At 41.0% G+C, this 27,422-nt stretch overlaps 1 protein-coding gene across 3 annotated transcripts in view; it reads right to left on the bottom strand.

Moving 5' to 3' along the window:
* The window catches only part of LOC122835252 (A disintegrin and metalloproteinase with thrombospondin motifs 20), a 92,678-nt gene extending 72,457 nt beyond the window's left edge, over window positions 1-20,221 (bottom strand). The window contains exons 1-5 of one of the 3 annotated variants that reach the window (XM_044124135.1): window positions 19,693-20,221; window positions 19,222-19,583; window positions 12,913-13,072; window positions 9,318-9,371; window positions 308-561 (exon numbers count right to left, since the gene is read on the bottom strand). In XM_044124135.1, coding sequence (XP_043980070.1) covers window positions 308-561; window positions 9,318-9,371; window positions 12,913-13,072; window positions 19,222-19,583; window positions 19,693-19,783 — 921 coding nt within the window. In that variant the 5' untranslated portion in view covers window positions 19,784-20,221. Of the gene's footprint in view, window positions 1-307; window positions 562-9,317; window positions 9,372-12,912; window positions 13,073-19,221; window positions 19,584-19,692 lie in introns of those variants that run through there. The other 2 variants (XM_044124136.1, XM_044124137.1) reach the window with 2 other exon arrangements.
* Between the last annotated feature and the right edge of the window lie 7,201 nt (window positions 20,222-27,422).

Genomic DNA, 27,422 nt, shown 5'->3' with positions numbered 1-27,422 from the left:
CACTAAACAGATTGTAGCAAAGAGAAAAGAAAATGAGATGCTGTTTGTGCTTAATGTTTACATTACATTCTGTAAAACTCTTGCTCTATGCACAGAATCTGGTTCTCAAAAGTAGGATCAAGATGCTCAAAACTGACTTAGAAAAGTATCTAAGAGTAACAAAAGTGTAAAACAGTAACAATCAATGGATCCTTAGCTTGGATAAAGTGAACAATTCCACTTCAAGATGTTAAATTATGCAAATGGGAAAAAAACAAACAATCCAAACAAAATAAAAAGATAGTTTTAGAAGCATTATTTTACTTACTACTGACATGATTGTTAAGATGTAGTGCTCCAGGTTGCGTCCGTGGTGACGGGCCATTTTGGCGTCTGCCGTCACCATCAGCTCAACGTAGCGGGGGTAGGAGAGGAAGCGCTTGCGTCGCCGCGGGGTGGCCGTGCCGTCGCGCCTGGTGCCGTTTTCATCAATGTGACGCTGGTCGATTGTGGCTGTAAGAGAATCCAGCTCCTCAGCCATATTCCCTCTGCTCTCAAAAGGGGCCGACCTCTTGGAGGTTTCTGTTTTAAAGAAGAAAGAGAGAGTAAAAAAAAAAATTTAAATATTTTTGGAAATCAAGACGATCAGGAAAATCAACTATTGTACAATATGACTGATACAAATGGTTTCAAAGTGAAACATATTTTTCAAAATTTACTTGTATGGCATCTAAACGTACGATACATTCATGTGAAGAATATTTGTGCAAGACATTTTCTGTAAAGATGAGGTTAAAATGAATGATTTTTTTGTTTAAAAACTAAAATAAATAATAATAATAATAATAATAATAATAATAATAATAATAATAATAATAATAATAATAATAAATGGTTATCCTCAAATTAATTCCCATTAAAAATGGCCAATATCAAACAACGTCATATTGAATAAGTTGATCATTATTCAGCTTGTTGAAAGAGTTTGCATTGTTTAAGCCTCAGACATTTAGTTTGTTCTGCTCCTGACCACTGAAATCAAAGAAAAGGGCGAGTGTTTGTCAAGAAGGATGTCGACCAAAGCAAGAAATGTAGAAATAGTTCATGTTGACTGTGAAGCACAGTGCTGGAAGTGTGATGATGACCTGAACCAGGACACCATCACAGAATCCACCATCAATTATGTATCAAGGATGTTTGGGAAAAATCTGAGAGCATCTGCAAAAAAAAAAAGCATCTAAAGCTGAACTAGACCCTTAAAAATGATAATGGCCCAACACAAAACATCCCGGGCAGAGTCAAAGCTCAGGTTTTGATTTAAAACTGACTGCATATGCAAAAAAAAAAAAAAACATTAAGCATCTCAACGCTGAAAATGGGAGGTGAAATAAAAGTTAATAGACATGTAGTTATTGTGTTACATGAGTGTGCAGCAGTTTTACCAGAAGACTGCAGTCACTGCTTAACTTTACCATGAGCCTGGTCGGTCGTTTCTGTGCAATGGTGGCATAAAGAACAAAAACTGATTGCACTGAAAGGAATAAATCAAATGCATTTAGTCCCAGACTGCAACAATTTTATTTGCAAGCACTGAGACGAATGCCTTCAGCAGCAGTCGCCCAACCAGAATGACAGCCGAATACCGTGCATATTGAGCAGGCTCAGTTCTTTCAGCTGAACTGCACGTGTTGAGCTGGCTGCGAGCAAGAAATTCCTTCACCGTGACAGGGTGAAGTTAAAAGAGGGAGACAGGGGTAGACTAAAAGCGTAGGCAGGCTTTTTTTTTCATTGGAAGGAAGGAAGGAAGGAAGAGGAAAACTTGGAAAGTTTCAAGCGGATTTAATTACACATTCATGAGACCGAAAGAGCTTAGTAAGATACTTCTAAAGAGCCAGAAGCAGCATTAAAAAAAAAACAGATAAGCCTACTTCAAAAGCCAAAGGACTGCAGGTGATATAAGTTAGCTCAAAACTGCATTTTTGAGGTAAAACAAGAGAACAGATCCATAAAAGCTGTTTATGTTTGCAGTGAATCACCGCATGATGTTACAAGACATCCAGCTGTCTCTAAGCTCAAGGGAGACTAATCTAATTTTCCTACAGGAAATGGAACATGATGGTCTGTCAAACTAAAGTACAATTAAAGGCTGTCAGATTTCAAGATAATTCAGAGCTGGAAAATATGAAAAAAATCATTTATTTGTTATTTAGTTGCACCCAAAGGTATCCACACGCATTGAATTTGTTCACATTTTACCTCAGAAACATTATTTTACAAACAGGAATCAGAAGAGTGTCACACGTTTAAGCCCCCCTTTACTCTGACACCCTTAAGCCACTTCATTAGTAAACAGTAGTAGTACATTAGTGATTATTTAATCTCAGAAAAAAATAGCATAAGATCACCAGTCCAGTGAATACATCAGAGGGATGCTGGAGAACATTACTGAACTGATCAAACAACTTCATGAAGAATCGGGAACATATCAGACAGGTCGTTCTAAAGAAAGATATGATCTCATTTAAAGCCAATACTGGTGTCCTGAAACTTCTAGGTCTCTCTCTGCTTCATTTCAAATAATCAGGTGATGAGCAGGACTCGTAGAACTGCTAATGTTGTTGTACTGACAGAATACAGCTTGACACCTTTAGATTGGTCATGTGTTAAAACAGCCCAATCAAAGTACCGACCTAAATCCAATTGAGAATCAATTGAAAACTAATTTTCACAGCTGTGACTAAGCTTGAGATATTTCGCAAACAAGGAGGGTGAAAAATGTCAGTCTCTGGATGTGGAAGCTGGTGGAGATTTATTTAGGTAAACGATGACAATTTAGTGTTAAGCAACACAATAAATATACATAGGACTGATTTCATGCAGTAAAATCCGACCTATTTTACTGTAGTACATGAATGACTCTAAGGAAGCCTTTCAATGCTTGAGAGCCATACGTAGTTTGGACTTCATCATCCGCGACGACCTCCTCAACTTTGTCCTCAGAGACGGTGAAGACTTCGATTGTACTCGCTAAACTCACTTTTTCCATAGTCTTACACAAAGAGAGTTTGTGTCCATCTGTTGGAAAGACGGACAAAAAAAAAGAAAAAAAAGATGAAAATGGTGGGGAGGCGATCCCTTTAGTGCTCTACGATTATTCAAGCAGTGCCCTCAGTGGGTACATGAGGCAGAGCGTGACCTTCTGGCGCAACGATGCGCAGCTCTTGCCGCTGAGAGGCTCAGCCCCATGCCAGTCTCAACATCTGAGCTACGGCCAAGCCCATCTGTGCCCCTGCACACGGGCCTGCCTGCTGGCTCAGAACAGAGCTTTGTGTTTTCCTGGAAGAAACCCATTAGTGTCAAACCTACGACACTAAACCTCTTTTACAGAATCATCCATACAGACATCAAGGGGATTACGAAGGCACAGAGGACTACCAGCCTATATGTAAACAGTAACAGTAAAGAAAGGAAAAAAATAGGAAAAATGAGAAGATGAGCATATTGTATGGTCCCAGGTATAATAGTATTTGAATCAGAGTTACTTGTGACAGAGGTCCATGAAACAGATGGACGCCTCCAATGCTTTATATAAAAAACCGACCAACCAACTTGAGCAGCAGTTTTAGCCTCCTCTTGCTGCGTAAATTATTTCATCAGCCTGCCACAAGACGATCACAGTGAGACAGTTTCAAAATGAAATATTCAGGTTTTGTCTGGGATTGATTGATATTACATGAACAACTCAAATTGAATCACAGAGGAGGCCAAATTTAGGCCAAAAGAAGCCAAAAGTACTTCAGGTTTATATTAGTTGTCCTACAGCCCAGCTTTGTTTCTTTTGCATGAGTTTATTGAAGGCCATAAAACTTTTTAAAGCAAAAAATAATGCACAAACACCAAATCATAACAGAGAGGTCCATAAGAAGAAAAAAAGGCATGGATGTATATGTGAGATGTATGCTGGATGGCTGAAATGCGAACTTGATAAACTTTTTATTTTTTTCCTCACTTGTCCAACATAAGAACACAGACGATGCTGAACTAGCATGCAACAAGCAATTGTGCTACACACATCATTTGTATTGGCTATAAAAGATCTGACAGTATTACATAGAATGTAATCACTAATCAGCTGTGTACAATGTCAGCATTTCAGTTCAGATCTCTGCACATTTTACAAAGAAGAGTTGAATTTCAGTTAGTTTATAACCAGGAAGCGTCTTCGCTTTGAACTGTGTGCATACAGTACGCCAGTCTGTCCAAAAAGAGATTGATTTCAACTTAAATGCAGATGCTTTGACTCTCCCAAACATCCCAGTATAGGAGAGAACAAAGGGAAACTCAAATTTCATTGTTGAGCTAATTAACATTCTTTAACAGTGACCTGCTGAGAGTTTGAGCTGTATTCCCAGGGTAATAATTAAAAAAGCTGTATACCTCAGACATATTGGTATTGCTTTGCCTCCATCCAAAGTCAGACAGTCTGCTTACTGAAATTACCTGACAGCGCAACTCAAGAAGGGATAAATGTTACAAACTCCTTCAGACGGAGGCACAATTAAGTGCAATTCTGTGGCTAGACGGGTAGAAGCAAAGACAACAAATTGTTTCAGCCAAAGACGGCTTTTAAAAGTCAAGTGGTGTCGTTTTCAACCGCACTGAAAGATGTGGGCTTTCAGCACACCAGGTAGAACTAAAAGTGTTTAGTTCAATAGATAGATAGAGGATTCCTAAGCTGCCGTTGCAATGTGTGCAGGCATTTTGAAAAACATGTGTTACACAAATCTCGAAGAAGTGAAGATGATTTTGTGGTGATTTTGTGATTCTGTTTAACCCAGATTAGTTTGGTCTAATTACCGTCCTACACAATTCTGCCAGATTCTCATCTCCTTTCAGTGCTCCATTAGGACTTTCCTCCATTGAAGTGGATTTCTCCAGTAGATTTTTCAGCAGAGCCAGTCGGCGAACAGAACGAGAGCTTGTGAATGATGTTAATTTTTCTGAGCTGTGTAAGAACTGTAGCCTAACACATCCTCTGCTGCAATGGCCATTCAGTCCGTGTTGGCCACGCTTCCAAATATCGGACTAAGGTTAACGTTTATCTTGTTCGGCTCGGCACTTCTCTCTTCGCTGCGAGGTGTGGTTGTTCACAGCGCAGATAATTACCGGTCACCTTCATACCGGCCCGTTACATATGTCACGGCCAAATGTTAGTGAAAGAGTCGACGTCTTCAGCAAGCAATCTTTCTCGACAGCTGGGGGTCCAGACTCTCTGCACAAAGCGAAGCGTAGAACAAAGAGCTGATCTAATTTCAATTACCAGATTGAACTTGACAATAATTTATGCTTTGTTGTCCCCAAAGGTAAATTTATTACGGACTCCAAGTTGAACTCCTTAATGTTTTTGACTCAAGCCAATCAATCATGCAAACCAGCAATCTTTATGAAAAGGTTGCTAAGCTCAGGTAAAGTAACTGTTTTCCAAAGCATTAAGAGGTAGAATGACCCTTAACCCCCCCTAAAAAAAAGCTACTTAAAATGCAGAAGCACCTTTGGCCTTGACATGCACAAAGCAGGTCATCAGTTTTCATTACCGCCGAGCTCATCTCTAAGCAGCCGCAGCCCCAGGTCACAACACTAATGGTTCTCCGAGCAACTAGTCTCTTAGACCTGGCTTTCCTCAGAGAAAGCTGCTTCTCACCTGCCAGTGCCACTTATCTCCAACTTTCACCCAGGTCACCAATTAGTTAGCCACGGTCACTCCAATTATTCCAACCATTCCACTCGGCCCACATGTGCTGCGACAGCCCAGACAGTAGACACCGTCAGAAAATAGCTCCAGCTGAAATCTGTCTCGGGAATGGCTAAAACAACACAACACCTGGGGTTCAATAAGGCCACGGCCTCCGGACAGGCAGACACATGGAAGCTATTAAGGGTACTGACGGCGCAAAGCTCTGTTTGGGCCCTGTCCAGAGATTCTGCTATCATTAAATCGGATGACACTGAGTGCAATTATTAGCAGCTACATGTCATGCTCGGCTGCAAATTCAGAGACAGAAAGAAGTCAGAATGCCCGCTTAGACTTAGTGGATCGGATTCATGATTTGGACTCATGTTATGTTTTTTTCTTCACTGATGTAAATAAATACAGTAGCAAACATAGACTATGTATCGACATATTTGATGACAAGAGCCCCTACGGTTTTCAGAAGTTGCAAGCAGCAAAGACAGTGGGATCTTGCAAGTAGGCAGACTCCACTCCCAAACTCTGGGGTAAGCCTGACAGACACATGCAGCGCAGGCCAGGGATGAAAAGCACACACATAAAAACAGGAGTTTCCTTTCCGTTCCTCTGTCTATCTGTTCAACAGCTTCCAGCAGTAAGTGGGCTGCTTGCATTTTAAATTGGATTTAGGTCTTGACTCTGAAGACGTTATTGTAACACCCAAAAATTCGATGAAACTGTTCGATTTTAGCTCTGGCTGTCTTTTACAGCCTTCAACAACTATCCTTCTACACTGCCTCATAGTTAGCGTATTGCATGTTCTCATGTCTTCTTTACTTTGTTGTCCCGACATCATGATGCTGTCACCAACAAGTCCCCCTGTGGGGTGGTGTGTTCAAGATTTAGTGTCATGTAAATTATCCAGCATTGTGCAGCAAGCCCAAAGGGTTACGATTTGGTCGCGTCTGACCAGAGCACCTTCTTCCACGTGCATGCTGTGGTCCTAAATGGCTTGAGGGAAAAGTAAAAAGGGGCTTTTCATGGCTTTCAACTGTGGTTTTCTTCTTGCTACTCAAAAGGCAACAGATAGTTGTCCTGAAAACAGATTCTCCCACCTGAAGTGTGGATTTCTGCAGCTTTTCAAGGCTTACGACGGGGCTCTTGGCTGCTTCTTCTAATTCATTGAAAGTTGACAAAATGTAAAAAAAAAAAAGAAAAATAACTCAGATGCTGCCATGAAAAATTCAAAATCCTAGACACAACATATGTTCAAGTGAGTTCAAGAGGATAAAAAGCCTCATAATTGAGATCAAATCAAGTCACTAATTTCTTTAAGTTTGGAATCAAATTTCTGGCAAGGGACTAGAAAAAATGCACAGTTCGATTTTATTCAATTCTTGCCCGTCTCCAACTGGATTTTAGAAAACACAGAGAGAGAGGCAACCAGTGAAGAATTTACCCCTATCTGCAGACACCCTCATCCTTTTTGGTTATCTCTTTTCGAAGGACAACACACGGATTGGCATGCATGCTCAGAGACAGATACCCTGCAGAATGTGTGTCATTAAAGCTGCGTTGTGATTCGAGCCTGGTGAGCTTCTACCCTAGATGCTTTTGAATCCAGAACCAGGCTGAAGAAAGCACTTTGTAACTTTAAACATTAATCACCCACTCAACAGCTACCTACAACAGTGGTATTCTCAACAGCAGTGAAATCACCCAGGCCGGGAGAGCGAGGAAGGAAACTGATACAACTGCTACACATATCAGTCAATGAGAACTTTTGCGGCTGTCTGAGCTCTTTCTGACAAAACACTGCATTAAGCCATTAAACCAAAAACAAAGAAAGTTTAAATCTCAATTTTTTTCACCAGCTCATCCAGTGACATAGATGCTTTTATCAACAGTCCATGAAGATACTCACTGGCAAGAAAAGCTGCTGAAGACAGATATATGGCCATGTTCTGTCTGCTAAAACAACAGAATATCACATTCCATCGAGGTAACACTTTAAAAGTCCTTACGAGTCCACTTCTATTCTGACATATGAGCCACTGATGGCACAGGCATGACAAAGGATTTCTACATGTCAAAGATGTTCCTTTGGATCACTTTTAACCATATTTGTTCAGAAAAACCATACAGGTTTTGGAAACTTTCACTGCCACAAGGTAGAACTGTCCCAATTCTTGTTGTTATGGTAACCTACAGTGGGTTAAGAGAGATGCAGGCTATTATTGAAGGAAGAAGACTAGACGTAAGCTATGTAAAAATAAATGAAACCAGAGTAGTAAGTATTTTGGTTCCTTATTCATCAGTGATGGCAGGATGAAGCAGGAAATAGATGGACCGAAGCTTCATCTCACTTAATTCAACCATTGCTCCAATCTGGTGAAGAAGCATTTACTGTTCTCTTTGAAAGGGCTAATGGCAATGGTACCCAACTCATTCATATGCCCTGTGGCCAATGAATGACTTGCAAAATGAGCTGTAGAGAAACACTGGGGAGAAAGATGTCTGGATTTCTTTTTCTTGATCTCTAACCCCCACAAACAGGTCTTGTTACAGTCCAAGGGCTTTGCCCTGGTCTTCTGTGTTAATGTTTGTGTTTCAGAGCTCCAGGTAAATTGACACTGATTGGAGGCTGACTGCATGAAACTGGCCAGTGTCGCCACAGAGGACTAAGATGTCCCACTTGCACGTGTTTCCCTATCACTCTCCTCTCTCTGCACTCCTGCCTGTCATTTTAGTGATTTTGTTTCTGTTTGTTTTTTCTTTAATAATTAAAATTTTGAGTTATTCCCATGCATTACTTCCCTTTATTTATTATGGTCTTTAATCCAGCCTCCAACAAATTGGGGGCTTGTCCGGGATGATGAGTACAGGAAAGAGGCACTATTTTAGAATTTTGAGAGTTTAACCACTGTCATGAAATGTGCTGAGTCTGCAATGACTGGAATTTTCAGATGTTAGGGTAAGGATTTAGGTCCTCTACAATATACCCACAAACACTGATGTTTTTGTAATTCCAGCCCCATCAACTAAACTAAATGCTAAAAGAAAATGCTACGGTCTGTACAAAATGTGGCACATATATGGAAAAGAAATCTTATTTTTCTATCCCATACAACAACACAATCTTTACACTGTTCCTGATCATTTATGGCTTAAGAAAAATAAGTTATCGGTGCTGTTTTTATATTTTTTGTTTTTACAGCTCTTACCAAAATTGGTATCTGTGAATAAAAGCAAAGATTGGTAAAATGCAACAAAGTTCAAATAAGTGCATTTCAGCATTCTAAATATTTAGTGAAACTAAAAAACATTTTGTTTAAGTTTTTGTGTTCTGTTCCAGTTGGACATGATTGACATCTTTTTTTTAAAAAATGTGGGTCTTTTCATGAGTTTTCCTCAAGGATTGCTTGGAAAACGAAAGCCAAACGAAGATAATTAATGACCACCCGTGAGCAAATGTTTAAAGAAAAAACTATTTCTTTACAAGTGGGGAGAAGCTGTATGACAAGTGGGGCACACTTGGCCAGTCTGCATTTCCATGTGTTTGAACCTAAAAAGGCCTTTGAAAGCCTCAAACCTCTTCAAAGTCCCATACCTGCCAAACCACCCGGCACTCCAGTTCCCAGGTTTGATTTCGAGTAAGAGCCCTCTTCACAGACACATAGAGGGAGAAAGAGAAGAAAGGAGTCATAAAGATGACTGACGCTGACAAAGGGCGCTATTGTAACTTCAAAAATAATACTGAAATCCAGCCTCTCAACAACATCACATGCTCTCAGGGTCAATAATTTCATGGATATATAAACTAATTGTTATTCTAGGAATAAGGATCATCTTGGGTTACTGCAACAACTGAAATGAACTAAAAATTACAATAATGTCTGTACATTTTAATAGAAATTACTTTTTTTTTTTGTTTGTTTGTCCGCTATATATTGGACATACAGCTAGAAAACAATATTTAAGACTATGGAAATGTTTGAAATTGCACCAAGAAATCATATGCTGTCAGGAATAAAACTATGTGATCTCTGTCCAATCAGTGAACACACTGTAACAATAACACCCTTTGGTGAGGAAACGGTTACTGTGTGAAGACACAAAGTTCATTTATTTCACTGTCAACGAGGCATTTAAGTGACGACACATGAGGTATAGGTAGCTGTTTAAAGGGAAACAATATTCTGCAACATGTCTGTTTTATTTAATGCCACAAAATAGAGCAAGAGATAACAGCAGATAACAGGTAGGCTAAAAGTAACACAACAAAGTTGCTGTAACTTGTATATGTGGGTTTTCAAACTCTTGTCATGGAATATCTGGGATTTGGAAAGGCTGGTAAACTTTTTTGAAATCTTAAAGAGTCATAGTGAAGTACCGTAAATCAAGGGAATACAAACAGAGACTGCTATTCTTAAGTTGCTAAAGGCAGATTGCAACGTGAACTCCATTTTGCAGCATTCAAAATTATGTGATATTACCGGTTTCTTAAGAGATGCTATGTATGATTTTTAAAGAGTTATGATTTCCATACTAAATAACCAAGTTGCAAGATGTATGTTGATGTAGTTGGAAAAATCGTTTTTTTTCCAACTATGATTAGACACATTGTCTAACTGGTTGTAGAGAACAACTTACAGCATTGAGCTACTTGAAATCAAAGATCATTAATGAATTAATGAATGAAGTTCAAACCTTGTAGGACAATATGTCATTTCAAAAAGCAGCAACAAGTGTTTTCCAAGCAGAACGACACGCGTCAAGTCACGGTTTATGTCGGATCTGCGAGTAGCAGCGTGCTTCGCTCTCCTTCCCATAAGAAGACATGACAGGCTTGTTAGTCTTGACTCAATGTGGCGTTCAAAGAGCACCTTTTATCACTCCATCTGAGAGAGGCTCCAATCTGATAAAACTGAGGAGCTGCAGCCTGGGTCACCTCACAATCCTAAGTTGGGATCACCGGTTCTTTTAATCCTCCTCCATCATGTTTACCTCGCTTTCCTTTGATGAAGCCCCACAGGTGTCCTGGGAAATTTACATTTCTTCCTACCTCCCATCTCTTACACCACCAGAAAAGTGTTATTTGTTGTACATTAATTATTTATGAGTTCTACAATTACAGAAAGTTGTCATTAAAAGTAAAAGATTGTGATTCAGGACTTAATATTGAAAGGGATATTGTTGCACGATCGACTTACGTCTTTGCGGTTTGAGTCAGACCTCGAAGACGTAAAAATTACAAAGACTTTAAGAAGAAAAATGGTAAAGAAAAAGAGGAAATAGTGTGGAAAACAGAAAGACAATAATTCTAACACAGAAGACAAATTGACCTAAAAAGAACAAGTTCAACTTCACAAGCCACACTTTGAAGTCAGGCCTGGAAATTGAAAAAATACTCGACCACATAAATTAGGCTAAAATATCTCAAAATGCAAATACAAAGTCATTGACATATATTCGTCTGGAATGGTTTCAAAAAAAACCTAACAAAATTGCTCTAAGACCCAAAGCACGATTAATTTAGAAGGTCACAAAAGAACCCAAAACAACATAAGAAGCGCTCCAGGCCTCACTTTTCTCAGGACAGTTCGACCTTCCCCATCTTTTCACAAGCAGTCATTGGGTAAGTCCAGTTCACCCTGGACAAGTTGACTGTCCGGCAAAGGTAAGTGTTCAAGGTTTAATACAAGGAAGAGATTGGGGGAAATGGCATCCATGGGAGAATTTCAAAGTATAAACCACTGCTGACCAAAAAAACAAAAAATCTTGAGGAGGACCAAGACTTACAAAAAAACCTTTGGATGTAGATTGTTGGGGGTTTGGGTTGCTCATTGTGATCTCTGACACAAGCACACTGCAGGAAGAGGAAAAACACTTCAAAAAGTAAATAAAAAGCTAGTCCAAAATTGGCCCAGAATCCCACCACAGTGAAGCATCACCAGGATTTGATAGCAGTCTGTACTGCCAACGGGGTGACACAACCAGATGATGGTTGGTTTACAAACCAAACAGTGTTTTCACAAAAGCTCACATTTTTTCCCCTTCTTAAAAGACGGTTGAAATTGAATTCTGTATTTATTCCAGTCATTGATATTGATCAAATATAACCAGGTTAAATATGATTTTGCAGTTCTCTGTATTGTCCATGGAGGTATCTGCTGAAATTCAGAATCTCTCATTTACCACGTGCTTCTTAGTTAGAGCAAGTAATTGTGCAGACTTATAAGTGCGTATGTCTGTATTTGTATGTGTTTTGAGCAGCGAAGTAGAGGCTGAAGTTGTTTAGAGTACAAGTATTGAGATGATCACAACTGGACAAGAGGGAAGACCCCAGAGCAAAGGGCGAAAGATCCAGGAAGCAGAATTTGTAATATGAAATTAATGTATGATGAGGCACCTGATGTTTTTCTAAAGGGTGAGTACATTTAAATATGTCCCAGAGTGGGGGTGCAGTGAACCTCTCTGGCCCTCTGTTTGCCATACACACACAGGCCAGAAGAGTGAAAGGGCAAAGCATCATAAGGAGTCATTGGCCTGGCTCTGCAGGTCAGTCCACAGACAATGGCCACCATCACACCACAAAGGCCTACGCCAGACAGCAAGCAACTCAAGAGCTCTGCCCATGAAAGATTTATTGCATTATGCAACAAAAGGCCACCTTGAGAGCTGCCTTTGAGGAGTTCAGGGAGGGTCTTCCATCGAGGTGAACTTCACTCAGTCACGTTGCTTTTTCTGCCACCCAGATCCCTCACCATAAAAGTTCTAAAGGAAACAGGGGGAACGCACAAGCAGGCTCTCGGGCGGAAAACATTTCCCCGAGTTCTTTTAAATGCAACTCCAAACTAAATCGTAATTACTTCTAACCTTGTCTGAGCTCCTGCCTGAGAACTTGGCAAAGATTGCTCCAACAGAAGAAAAGCAACAAACAGCAAACAGCCTTTGGAGCCAGTTTTGCTTAATTAAGTTGAGAGAGGCTTTCATTAAAACCCCTTAATCAAGGCTGAAATCTTTCAGGTATTGTAGAGTGCACACACACAAAAAAAAACTGTGACTGACAAGAATTAAAATTTCAAGGCAACATTAAAGACCATGATTTAGAGAAATGTGCGCAGGTAATAAGGAGGTAAGTGTTTGACGGTGAAACTCAGACAGTCTGTGGTTACAGGCAAATGAGTTTGGCTGTCTGTTACCCGAGGCAGCACAGGGTTCATCGGGATGCGAGGTGTTTCGTCTCCTCTCGTGTCGATAGACGAGATGTGGTTTGTTGTGCTCTTCTTCGTATTCCGCGCCAGACAGGTTCAAAAGTGGCTCCAAGAAGTATTCGGCGTCCCGCGTCGTAAATGTTCCGACCTGACGGAGAGAAAAGAGAAGTCATTCACGGCCTTGGCACAAAGCGTGCGATTGCATGTGAGAGCATATACTGTGTGTGCTCTGCGGGGTTCAGTTTACAACTGACTTTCATTGAAACTAAAGTAACGCTCTTATTGCCTCAGGCGAAACTCTTGAAAGAGTTTGTCTGCTTCTGACGGGAATGTATGGAAAGAACATACCGAATCAGAAATCCCTCGTCAAAGCTCACTTTGAGTCACTCTTGAACTTTTACCCACGACAAAACATTGTCAAACATTCTGCACCTTTTTATACATTCATCAATAAGCAAGCGATTCACTGCAACCGTGTGAACAGTCTCGCGCGTCTGCGCAGAAGCTGATCTGTCATGTGTTCACAACTTTGGAAATGTGTTTCCCTCCTCACACGCTGACAGTGGGAGGAGTGACATCATCATAAAAGGAGAGAGCTGCTGACAGAGGAATGCTAATATTGATTTGGCAGCTCAGCTTCTCTCAAAGCCTCTTAGCGCTTTGAGCCATGAGGCACGGTGGTGTTTGCATGGTAATTTCATGCGCACACTTTAGCCGGATATTGGACCCTGGAATGTTATCTTTACAGGAGTGTTACACCACAGCCGTCCCCACAGGTGATGGGCATTTGACAGCGGGAAACATACGGATCGGATACGGACAACAAGTACAAACTGTGTTTGTTCACTAAGAGTGGAAGGATTTGTGCACAATTTGTTCTCAATGCCCTTCCAGTGCAGTGCTACGAGACCATCGAACGTCAAACTTTGACACCTTCCTGTGCCTTACCCCGTCATCTTTCAGTTTCAAGAACTCACTGTGGGTGAAGTTAACCAGCTAATTGTTGGTTAAAAATCAGTGTTAACATATTCCATTAATGTCTTCTGTTGTGCACGGTGAGCTCGCTTTGTTCCCCGTATGTAAAGTTACCCAACTCTCTTCAGCGTGCACAGAACACTAGCTCTGGTTAAAAAAGATGATGGCAGCACATCACAGTTCTGGCTTCTTGGAGGAGCTAAGAAGCCAAATGAAATTGCTTAGTCACCTAAAGGATTTGATCATCAGAGAACATAAAGTAGGACTGGACACACTGGCCACAGGCCAGAACTGCAATCTAATCATATCCACAATGGCAGCACTCCAAGTAATGTAACAATCTTGAGGGCAAATCTGCTATTTGCATTCTGCCACCGCTCTGATTACATTCATGAGGCTCTCCTCAACCAGCTCTGCACATTCCACAATAACATCTGAAATGTTGAATGCTGTGAAAAGGTTTGTTTTTCATTTCAGAAGTTTAAATGTATCATGTCTTACAGATTCAGTAGAATGAAAGCCTTTATTTTTTAGAATTTAAATGATGGGTTACAGGTAACAAAAACTCAAAATTCAGTCTCTCGAAAAATGTTAACATTACATGAGATGAATTTAAAAATTATCTTTTAAACATTTTAAAACAGTTCTTCCGAGAAAATAATAAAATTGGATAAATTAATTGGAGTTGGCAAGTCGGCACTGGACTAAGGGCCCCAAAATGCATTTAGGGGTAATTCTCTAAAACAAACAAAAACCTTTCTTTGGCTAAAAGAACTTTAGTTTTTCTTTAGCTGAAAGTCTGAGGTGACGTGTTGTCAACTGATATTTTCTCCACAATCTACTCAACTCAAAATGAAAATAAACATTTTTACACCTTTGTTCTGTTGTTGCGTTTTAAAACAACTTAATCCGTTGTTAAGGTATAAGGAATTGCGTGCAACTCTCAATGATTTGTTACTAAAGCTTTGTAGGAATAAGAATGCAATTCAGTGTTTAGTGAGATTATTTTAAATGATGTGCACATTACAGAACATTTAAGTGAGACCACGTTTTTGCACAGTTAAGCACTTTATAATTAAATATAAGGCAGCCGGTGCCTGTTTTATTGCAATGCTATGTATTGTGAATACATGTATTGTGAATACATTTAATCCTACAACTCTCTACTAGCAGCAGTCTGAGCATATAAATGACCTGTTGCATCACTAGAAAGAGGCAAAGCCTTAGTTTCCCAGTGTTGGCTCAGTAAATCTCCCAGACGTTTGGCTAGAAAGGAGGGCTGAACTGGACCTCACAACCAACTGGCTTCTATCTGAACTAAGATGACATGGCTTTTTTTTTTTTTTTTCATTCCCCTTCTCTGTGCTGAGTCATCCAAAAAATGGTGGCGACCTCTGAGGTGAAAGGGCCCGTAGAAGAGTCGGGATCCTGCTCTTTACATCGTTTAGAAGATGGAAGCGTTTCTCAGGGCAGAGTGACCCATCACACACTTCTATTATAGGAGGAAACCGCAGGGAACAAACATTTCCCACGGTGTGAGCCATCCGTAAGTTCCCCGCAAAAACCTTCAGTGGCGGCTGTCTCCGCCGCAGAGCTTTCTCCTCTTTTCTGTCCATCACGGCGAGCTCACTTTGAAAAGAGCAAAGAGCTCCCTGAACTCCGCGCTCTCCTCCCCCTCCGTCCCCTCATCAATCGCCCCCTGGGGATGGCTTTGAGTAACTCCGGACGAAAATGGGAAACCTGCATTTTCCTAGAATGACCCCTTTGTTTTATGGCTTAATTATTCTTTAATGACCTCATCTCAACACAATGCGGCCCAGACCAGCAAGCCCCAGTGAACAGATGAAGACACATTTATGACCCAGCAGCCTTTGGTGCCGCGTCTATTGTCCTGTCATCTTCAGTGAGCGATATGTTTACAAAAAGGAAGCAAACTTGTGTGGAGAAGTGAGTAATATGTCGCGGCTGCGCAGAGAGGTAACTAAATGCTTAACCAGCTAATTGCACGACATCGTGCGGCGTCGTTCAAATGAAAAAAACTCAATTTGTTTTACTTTTGACTTAGTTTTTAGAGCCACCTGTCCCTCTCTAAACTGTACTTGCAACAACAGTCCAAAAATAAGAATTGCATCACAGAAATAGATGCCGCAACGGGAATACTGAGACTCTAAGTCTACGGTCACCCTGTACCCACCCCCCACACAGGATCCCGCTGGTGCGACTGAGGTCAACCCCCTTGCTCCTGGTCCAGTAACCTCATGTGACCCATGAAGTCATCCCCTTCAGCACTTATCAGATTCTCTCCCACAGGAGTCAGCAAACTAAATCAGTCCAGCATGGAGGATTCCCACATGATTAATATTGGATTTAGAAACCCACCACTCTCCTGAACTGTATTACAGGCTCATGACAAACTTTTTACACTGGTTAATCTGTAGAGAAAAATAAAAAACCCTTAAAAGACGACTTGAGGGACACATTTCAGCGTCTGTCAGCTGGTTTATTGTTTTCAGCAAATAAAACAGAAAAAAACATATATATATAAATATATATATATATAGGGTTCAAAACTGTTTACTAGGAATTATCAACCAAGTGTGATCAAAAGTGATCGTTTCATGAGGTTGTTTAGGACTTCAGATGATGTCACTCATGTTGAGTCATGCTTATGTTACAATGGGTGAAAGGAATCTTACAAACAAGCCAAATAGTAACACAAAACGGTCTCACTGTTGCAGTGGCACCACACGCGCGCGCGCGCGCACGCACGCCTACACACAAAGTGAGGACTTTGCATTGGGTTTCATTCATTTAAGTAACAACATTCATGCTCAACCCAAACATTTCCAACAAGTTTAACCATTACTGCCTTATTTCTAACCTTAACCAAAACGTACTTCCCACTTTACCTCCAAACCAAACAAGAAGATCACAATAGCACTGCAAGAAAGGGAGGACCGGGAAAAGGCTTCCACTTTCCACAAATGACCTCTCTTTGTTGGTAGATTTTGTGAAAGAGGTCCTCGAGTACAAATTCACACATATGACATATTTTCATATTCAAATGCATTTTATGTCTGGCCTAAACTCAATTCACAACTTGATCCTAACCTTTGAACCCTATCCTAAAGGAGCACTTCTTCTTAAGGGGTTCAGACTTTGTGCCCAGGAAGGAGCAGTTGGTCCTTACAATGTGGTATTTGTTAGGAGAAATTGGCTTTTCAGATGAGAAATGCTAAAACACACACACACACACTCACAAACACAAGCAGCGTTTAAATGCATAATGTTTAAATGAATGAACTTAAGAAACAATAGTAGATGAATCAGTAAGAGATGCAGGTCATTCAGGCACCTAACCATTTTGCATCACTGCAGATTTAGTCATTTTGAGCCAGACTTTTTTTGGCACAAAATGTCGTCGTCTAGTGCCAGACATTTTATACCCATGATGCATCAGTCTGTATCTGCAATGGGGACATTTTGTTGTCTGCTTTGACAACAAGTTATTTAAAGTTTTGCTTTGTTTTTGTGTAATCCACTCTTGTAGTGACTGTCATGTAGGACTCAGGTGATAAAAATCTACCGGCGGGTAGTCACTTCCGTGTACAGTGACAGTTTTCTAAAACTCCTGAGGTTTCACTGTAAACTTCAGTTCTGGTTTGCATTCTCAACACTCTCAGAGACCTCCATGTGAAGCTGTGTTATCTTTGGTATTTTTTGTAGATTCAACAAAGTATGGGAACATTTTTTTTTTTAACAGACTGTCAGGAACAAAGTGTCTAAAGATACAATTTCTGAATCTCTGCTAAGTTGTCTGTTATGTGTAAACAAAACACTGGCTCATCATTTGAATTTAAAAAGTCTTTTCATGTCTGAATGATTCATGGATTGGAGTAAAGCATCTCCAAACACACACACACACACACGCACACGCCCACACACCGACACGCGCACACACACACCTACACACACACCTCCGCACGCCCACAGACTCACAAAAACACCTTACTCTGAGTCTGGTCAGGTACTGGAATGAAAATAAGTTAAAATGTAGGCAATAAACTCAAAGGAAAACTTAGAAAGACCTTCTTGAAAGCTCAATTAAAAACTGATCTTGATCTCTCATAACTCTGAAACGTTTCACATTTCTTCTCGTAACCAGCACACACACAGTTTTTAACACAGCTCAAGCTTAGTTAAATCAAATAAAGTAGCTACTTTCAAACCTGCCCACAGATTTTCAGTTGAACTTTGACTGGGCCGACCTTTTCACTTCCGATATGATACCGATGTTGCAGCTTTGAGCATTGGACGGTATCAATATTGACCCTGCGCAATATCAGAATGAATCAGGCTTACCTTTATTACATATTTTGTACTGTGAAATGCTACAAAAGGCTTGATCGAATGAACAAAAGGCAGCAACAATAAGTATTAGTAACCAGTGGTCAGCCAGCACAATTCAAGCGCTGCTGGATGGAAATGCTGTACTAGATAGAGTGCTTCTATCTGTGTGCTTTTATCTAAGAGTTCAGATTCAGGTCAAGATAATGATAATGCTCATTTCTTGTCTGATATCGGATTGATTTTCGATATTGATATCAGATTGGAACACCCTTGTGTATGACAAGAATATGGACTGACATACACCATTGTATTGTACCCCTGGCTGTATGTTCAATATCAGGCTCCTGCCGAAAGGTGAATCTCCATCCCTAATCTCAAATTTTTTGCAGCTTCAAACAACTTTCCTTCCAAGTTTACTCTGTATTTAGCTCGATCCTTTAACCATCAGCTCTGACCAGCTTCCCTGTCCTTCCTGAAGAAAAACATACCCACAGCATGATACCACCGCCATCATATCTCACGATGGTGACGGTGTGCTTAGGCACATTTTCTGCCACACAAAATTTCCCCCTATAAACAAAAAAAGATTAACATAGTTCATTTATCATGCTGTACTCCCTATATGATTTATGTGTGCGTGTGTGGAGATGGGGTGAGGGGGGGGGGGGGGGGGGTAATATGGTATTATTACTTTTGCAAGGACCTGTCTTTGCTCCGTCCTACAAAAATGAGGGGTAAACTGATCAGATCAACGTCAAAAATCTCAACCTTTAGACCGCATCACCCCATAGGTGACAGAGTTCATGGATCCCTCCGTCATTAGTCCAGCAACACTTGCTCTTGTTACACTCTTACACGCTTCACTCAGACTGCGGGTTCTGCAGGATATGCATGGATGGGATCCATTGAAATGGGAGAAAGCATGTCAGCATCGCTTGATTAAAGAGAAACCGGAGAGTCAGCGGGACTCACCAGACCGGCGCACAGGCTGAACACAGCGGGGTGCTCGCTCTTTGCGTTGACGTGCCCGCGGAAAAAGCAGTGCCGCATATCGCCGGGGTCGTGGAAGTGTGAGTCCGCGTCGCCGCTCCGCTCCGCTCCCAAATGAGTCACGGTGTAGGACGGGGCGATGAAGCTGGAGTCTGCGCTCAGGTCGAGATGGAAGCGTTCCCCGAACGCGTCGATCCTGTAGAGAAGCCGCGAGCCCGACAGGTCATCACTTGCACTCCTCCGTCTCCTTCTGTAGTGCAGCTTGTGGGGGAACGATTCTCCGAAGTCGTTCACTCGGAGCGGAGTGATGATTTCATACGATGACAGCTGCTTGATGAAGCTCTCTGCAACGAAACGTGGGATTGAGAGGCAACGCGGCGGCAATCAAGGTGTCGCTGTAATGAAAGATACGTTATGACCCATGACAAGCGAGGCGATTCGAGTCAGACCTACCTTGTTTCGGATGCAATCGGTACTGCAGGGTTTCCCTGGCGAGTGCTGACAAATGACACGTTAGTCCAACCAGCCAGATTGCAAGATGCATGATTTCCTCCACGTAGAGTCCGTCCAAGGCAGTACCCTACCCTCCGTCTCTACCGAGCGGCGCTGCGCGACTTTCCCCCTCCACCCCGACTTCTCCGTCTGCTTCTCCTTAGTCCCCGGCTTGTCAGCAACAGGTCGTGGGATCCGCGGAGGCTCTCTGGAGCGCAACTCTTGCAAAGTGCATTGGCCTCATCGCATTGCTGAAAACGTGCACCCACTGGCCTCTGCAAAATTATCCGTGTTTATGACACATTCATCCTCTCGTCTCTTCCCCTCCCCAGACTCCATTAAAAAAATAAATAAATAAATAAAAATAGGGCTGCCAAATGTAAACTGCAGTGTTTTACTGAAAGGAGGGATCAGTGCCAAGTAAGCTTTCCCCTGGCCATCCTCTTCAGCACCCCTCGGTGCATCCAAAGCTCTCAATAACGGTGAAGCAACGCCCCTACAAGATCCGGAGCCAATAGTGAGTGTGCGCACACCGCCACACATGGGGGCTTAAATGCTTCGGAGTAAAGACCGGTCTATGTGGGGAAAATCAGTCGCAGCCGGGGGAAAAAAAAAAAAAAAAAAAAAAAAACTCACTCAGTCTCATCACCAGGAATGTGTGTTTCAGTGGTCTGCATACAGGTGCTTCTCAATCCAGTAACTCAGTTCAAGAAGTGAAGTTTATTATGACATAATAGGGTATAAGTGATTCACACACAGTATTCATTTTGATGATGATGTTGAAAAAAAAAATCAAATGAAAATAAATTTTTAAAAAAACGTCGATTTTTTTTTTTTTTTTTTTTAATTCCCCCTAGACGAATAAAAGGGAGATTTAAATACAGAGATGTCATGGTCATGGTTGGGCCTTTGCGCAATCGTATATCAAATACTGATGATTTTGACATTTGTCCAGGAGACAGTCTCTGACAGGGCGGTTCTTATTCCACTCATTCTGCCTCCACCCGCAGTCACTTAAAATGCAGTAACGTATGTGAAATTAATGGGCAGGATGAAGTGGGTCGTCACAAGCTGGCACCCCTACACAAGGGTGACCAACTAGACTATTTTAATGTTAAAGAAGCTTGCAGTTCACAGATTCTTGTGTCCAAGTATATACGTGGAAACTTACGTTATGGCTCATACATATATGGCGCTTTATCAAGTCCAGAAAACTCCAAAGTTGCACTATACTGAGTCATTAACCCATTCACACACACCCATTCACATGCTGATGGTGGTAAGCTACATTGCAGCCACAACTGTCCAGGAGCAGTCAGATAAAAATGAGGCTGCCATGCGACAGAAACCACCAGGCCCTCTGGACTTGTCTTGCCTTGCCCAAGGACTCAGGGACTGAGACAGACAGCGCGGGTGTTTGAACTAGCAACCCAGCAGTTACAGGACCAACCGCCATAGATGGAAGAAAAAAGAAAAAAAACTGTGGAAGGAAAAAAAAAGGTATATGAACAACATATAGAGTTGATGGCCGCTTGAATCTGCCAACCAGGACTCTGAACCCTATAGAGAGTTTGTTCAAAAAGAATTGTCCAAGGTTCTGTCGCTCTGTATGAGAAGACCAAGGGTTGTCCTGTTGGCAAAGAGATTCTACGCAAAGCTTTCACAGCAGAGGTGCTAATAAGTATGGTTCTTCCGATATAAAAAAAAAAAAACATTTATCCCAGTTACCTCTTAGGGTGAAATGAAGGTTGTTTTCTTCTTTACTTTCAGTGTACAAGAAAAGACATATGTAAGGCTATTGAACACATTTGCACCATGGATGCCAAGAAGTGTGAAGGGTGCTGAAAAAGATTTTAGAATATCAATTGATCAAAATGGCGACGATGTTATTAAGTTGGTTTGAGAGAAAATAATGAGGAGGTGCAGCTCTCCCCCTGCATGATGTTATTTGGGCTAATGACGCATGACACACAGATGTCAAAGTCTCTGCCTGCCTTCTTTAAATCCCTTTACCCTCTTATTCACCAGCTATGGATTTTATCGTCCATATGACTTTACTGGATAGCTCATTTGGGTTAGCTGTGTCACTCTTGAACATTTTCACGTTTTATTCATGCAACAACCGCGATATTCAAAGTATTTTATTTGGGCTTAATGGAAAAAGCAAAGGAACATTGGTCATGGTTGAGAGGAGGAGATGAATACATGGCAATACTTGAAGAGAACCTGACAGAGGTCTAAAAAGACCTAAGGCGACAATGTAGACTCAAAAAAAAAGGATTCACTGAGTATCACATTAGAAGAGTTTAAATGAAAGACCTAAATATAAGATATATAAAATTCAACAGACAGCAATGAAAACAAAATCTTTTACAGTAGAATGCAATGGGGAAATAAAATTAAGGGTTATGAATATTTTCACAAGGCACTGTGTTGAGTGAATTACTGAGTGAGAAAGGAAAACATAAACAAGCAAAACTGAAGACAGAATGGAAAAAAATTACTTTAAAGGAAACTGTCAGACACAAAAACCACTACTGATAAAACAGTGTCATCATTTTCAGCTCTCAAACCCACAGACATCTTTAAACTAAAATGCAAAACACAAGAGTGCAGCATGACTTCTGCCGATGCGCAGTTCACCACAATTGATTGCTTCCATATGAAACTCTGTAATCAGTCACATTTCTTTTTTCTTCTTTTCCTTCAGATTTTAGCCTGTCCTGCATGCAGTCCAATTGGTGAAATAAGGAAGTAAACATTACAATGTACTGCCACCATGACCTTCTGCTCTAAAAATATGGTCCATTCAATCGGCATAATGATTGCTATGATGGCTTGAGTAAAATGACGTGTGTTGTTATGTGTTGATGGTTACCTGCTAAGAAACACTTGCAGGTGTAGTTTTCCTCGTCATTGTTTCGGTGTGTCTCTGGATTTTTTTTATCCAGGAATCAGCAGAACCAACTTCTTCCTGAGGATTAAGCCACAGCATTGTGTATCCGCCGGTGCAGAGCTTGCTCAACAGCAGCAGGTGCGAGTGAGTGCGTTTGCATTTCGGACTATGCTCTTGTAACCGGAACAGCAGTAGGAATCTGCTTCTGTCCATGCTTCAGTCAAGCAATGTAGTCTTGATAAACCCATGTGTGGTGCTGTGTCCTATCCAAAGTAAAGAGCTTCTATGGACAACACAGGCTCAATTAATTAATGATCTGTGGGTTTACCAACATGATGAAGGAATGTGCTTCCTGCCAAAAAATGACGTGAATCAAAACAGATCTCTTAAGCAACAGATCTCGTTTAGATTTTTTCTAATTTAGCTAATTCCAATTTAAAACAATTTACCAGATGACAACGAGCTCTTTGCAACTCTGTTGGTATGGAAGTAAAGACTTTGTTCCCTTGTCGATTGAAGTACTTTTTTGGGGGATATTTCTTTTTGCTTGGTCTGACCGTGGAACACATAGCGATAATTTAATCTCGTACACTAGGTCGTTGATGTAAAGATGAAAAAACATGGTGATACCTGGTTGTCAGCGTCTGGCAGAGAAAGTCTCTTCCTTTAACAATACACTTAACCCGCATTAGACTCGTAACATAACGTTCCGGAGATTGGGTTAATGCCACCCGGAGATCGGGGACCCGCTACCCGCGATTCGTACCCAATTTTGAGCCCCGTTTTGCGGGCCCCGATTTTGCGTTTGTTTACACTGGAAGTCAGGTGGCTCACCGGACTTCCGGCCGCGTGCTCTGGCCTCTTGCTATCTGATCATCGAACGAGTTATGACCGCGTTCAAGCATAAGAACCGCTGCCCCGTTTGTCACCACAAGTCCTGGCGCCTGAGGACACACCTTTACGAGGTGCATGGCGTCAGAAATGCACAGGAGCGGCGGATACTGCTAGCCTATGCTAGAAGGAGGGTGTCCGTCAGGGGCATGAGGTGCCCGGTTTCCGGCTGCGGCTACGATGGCTCCTGGGTCATCCACCACCTCCAGGAAGCCCACCGCGACCTGGGTTCAAGGGACAAGGAACGCCTGATCGCTTTGCCTCTTGGAGGAGTACAAGACGCACCTAGTGGGTGCAGTACCCTCATCCAAGAGCATTAAAAATGTTAAGAGGTGAAAACGATGACACTTTGTTTTATCAGTAGTGGTTTTAGTGTCTGACAGTTTTCTTTAAAGCAATTTTTTTCCATTCTGTCTTCAGTTTGGAAGACAGAAAGGAAAACATAAAGGAAAAATTTATCTTTTCCTTTCTCAGTAATTCACTCAACACAGTGCCTTGCGAAAATATTCATAACTCTTAAATTTTTTTCCCATTGCATTCTACTGTAAAAGATTTTGTTTTCATTGCTGTCTGTTGAATTTTATATATCTTATATTTAGGTCTTTCATTTAAACTTTTCTAATGTGATACTCAGTGAATTCTTTTTTTTTGAGTCTACATTGTCGCCTTAGGTCTTTTTAGACCTCTGTCAGGTTCTCTTCAAATATTGCCATGTATTCATCTCCTCCTCTCAACCATGACCAATGTTCCTTTGCTTTTTCCATTAGGCCCAAATAAAATACTTTGAATATCGCGGTTGTTGCATGAAATAAAACGTGAAAATGTTCAAGAGTGACACAGCTAACCCGTTGAAATGGAGATAAATCAACATGTTCAGAAACAAAACAAGAAACTGCTTACAGTGTTCTACTATTTACAATGTAGTTCTCTCTGCAGATATGTCAGAAGGTGATCCATTACAAAAGAAAAATAATAATAAATTGGATGCCCTGCCATTGACATGGTTTGAGCAAACCTGAACACTGAAGCACCTGGACAGTCCCTCACCCTGTCAGGTTCACCGGTTTTGAACTCTCCGGTCTTTGCGGTGATCCATAACCTTTGATATATCTGGGTTTCATGTTTGCCAACCTTCTGTCTTACGGTTGCAACATTATTGGACACACATTTGTGCTCGTTAGAGGTCACGAACGCAAAGACTGAATTATAACCACAGACCGTGGCGGTGCCGACAACTGCAGCACATGACGGCATGCTCCTGTTGCGTGCCAGATGTTGCTTTTACATGAGTTATGTTGAGGCACTCTCGTACAGAAAGCAACGCAGAATAATTTGGTGACATTAAATTAGAAAGTCAACGGTGCAGAGACCGTGGGATGCCGGGTGAGTGTTGGGGCCCGGGGGTGGGTTACCATGACATCCTGGACCTTTGCACTCCTCCTATCCTCAGCTCCCACCCTCCCCCATTACTGACCGTTCAGGTGGTTCTCATGGTGCAGTGATCAAGGAGCTCGACCACCTGAAACTTGTGTTGGCTTGCACTGGAAGATTAAGCCTCCCCCCCTCCACCTCCTGCTGCCAGTATGAAGCTTCATAAGCTGCTGAATTCCTTTAAACCCAGGGGTTTAGCATCCTCTTTCCTGCTCTCATTGGGTGAGGTATTGTGTTCAGTCCCCCAGACAGCTGTAAAGCAAAGCCAAAACAGGACTACGCCGTCACGTTACCGGGCATCGTCCTCCCTGTGAGTCATCGTATTGGGTACGCATTGCAAAACAGAAGAACTCTGGCTCGCTGAAAGAAATTGAGCAAAGACGCTTCGGATTTCACCGTATGGGGACTGTGGTGGAAAAAAGTCGGGTCAGAAAATGCTAAGAAAAGATCCTGTATCCTAATCTCCTCCTTTCATGGTTGTATGGCTGTGTTTATTATTGTAGCACTGAGATCACCGCAAGCTAAGGACTGCTGAGTGATCCCAAGGAAACCTTGGAGACGTAAATAGGTAAACACTAGTCAAACAGTTTGGAATAGGTTTTATTGCTTTAGCATTGAATAATTACGGAAGAGGATTAGGGCCACCGAAAAAAAAAAGAAAAGAATTTTGACTTTAAAGTCAGAATTCTGAGATTAAAGGATCAACCATAAAGTGAATTCTGACTTTATTCGGTCAGAATTCTGAGCATAAAGTCAGAATTCTGAGATTAAAGGATCAACCATAAAGTCAGAATTTACTTTACTTTAATCTGAATTCTGACCTTAAACTCAGAATTCTGACGTTCTGACTTTAATCTCAGAATTCTGAGAATAAAGTCAGAATTCTGAGATTAAAGGATCAACCATAAAGTCAGAATTCTGACTTTAATCTCAGAATTCTGACTTTGAAGTCAGAATAATTTTTTTTTTTTTTCGGTAGCCCTAATCCTCTTCCGTAAATAATCGAGGACAAATAATCCAAAATAAATTGTAAAGCACAATGACATGTAAAAGACTTTAATTTAATAAGCTAGTTTAAGCAATGCTCACTAACTCCACACAGAACTGAGCTGGTGAAATAATTGTACTTACCTACAGGAAAAAACAAACCGAAGAAATGATATAGGCTTGCAAAATAATTTTTCATATTTACAATCACTTACTTCAAATGAACTTTGAGATTTTATGTTTGAAACTGAACAACGATGAGAAATGGTTTTCAAAGCTTTGTACCGAAAAATCAAAAGGTATAAAAGACGGCCCGTTTTTCATATGTGTGTTAATATTAATTTTGACAGTCATGGAGTTTCTAAATAAAAACAAAATTCTTAAACATTTTTTCAAGCGTAATAAGAAAGTCATTTCTGGCGAGGAATAAATTAACTCACCCCCACATTTATTTCCAACCGAATGGCTGAAAAGCATCAGGTGTGTTGATCTGTGTGGTAACAATCACTGATGTTCCTGCAGATATTACTGCAATCCGTGAAATGTTTCACACCAAAGAAGCTCAGCCGTTTAAACTACAACTTTAATCCAAAGATCTCTAGACTGTTTCAATGGAGAGATTTGTCTTTTTATATATTTATTGCTTATACGGTGTGCAGCAATATCATTTCTTTTCTTGTTTACAAATGTGTAGGTCTTTAATTTGTCGGAAATATGGTTGATCCTTGTTTACTTCTGGACTATATTTAATTTTTGGTCACGCTAAAAGCAGGAGACAGGTCTTGCGACCAAGTAATGTGAGAAATTTTATGGGGATATTGACTTTAAAAAGATCAGACGGTGACACACATTTTGCAGAATGGACGGTGGATCTAGACAGACAGTATGCAAACACCCGGGAGATATTTCTCCATCCAAGTTTCTCTCAGAAATGGATTTCACATCAGCCATCAAGCATCCATCCTCACCACAAAAATAGTATGTCCTAATCTATATTTATTTAGGAGTTTGCCAGTGTCTTTATGTTCACTATTGCTGGTCCTCCTCCCCCCCATCAGCAAGAAGAAAAAGAAAAATCAGCAAAGATGAGCTGGAATAATCATGCTCTACATTTTTGGCCCAATTACAAAAATATATATATATATATTTTTCACATCTAAACCTAATGAATAAAATCACCACACAACATCTGACACATTGGTTGACTTCTTGCTACCAATTTGTGTACATTGGATGCAAGGAAAAATATTTTATTTATTTTCTTAGCTGAAGAATGACCAGAAGGCAGGGTGCCAAATCCTTGCATTTGTGGAGTTCTCCATCTTCTCCATGACACATAGTGGATTATTCTTGTGGTGGTAACTGGCACAGGAATCGCCAGAGACAGCTGCCTGCTAGCCGGGTTATTAAAAGCTGTAAACTTTTAACCGGCCAGTCGGATTTGATGTCAATCCAGGAGGGAGTACGGAGGTGTTGGTCTACTTAT

The sequence above is a fragment of the Gambusia affinis genome, linkage group LG08 (genome assembly GCF_019740435.1).
Source record: "Gambusia affinis linkage group LG08, SWU_Gaff_1.0, whole genome shotgun sequence".
Classification (NCBI taxonomy): Eukaryota; Metazoa; Chordata; class Actinopteri; order Cyprinodontiformes; family Poeciliidae; genus Gambusia; species Gambusia affinis.
This window is presented reverse-complemented; position numbering and strand designations above follow the sequence as displayed.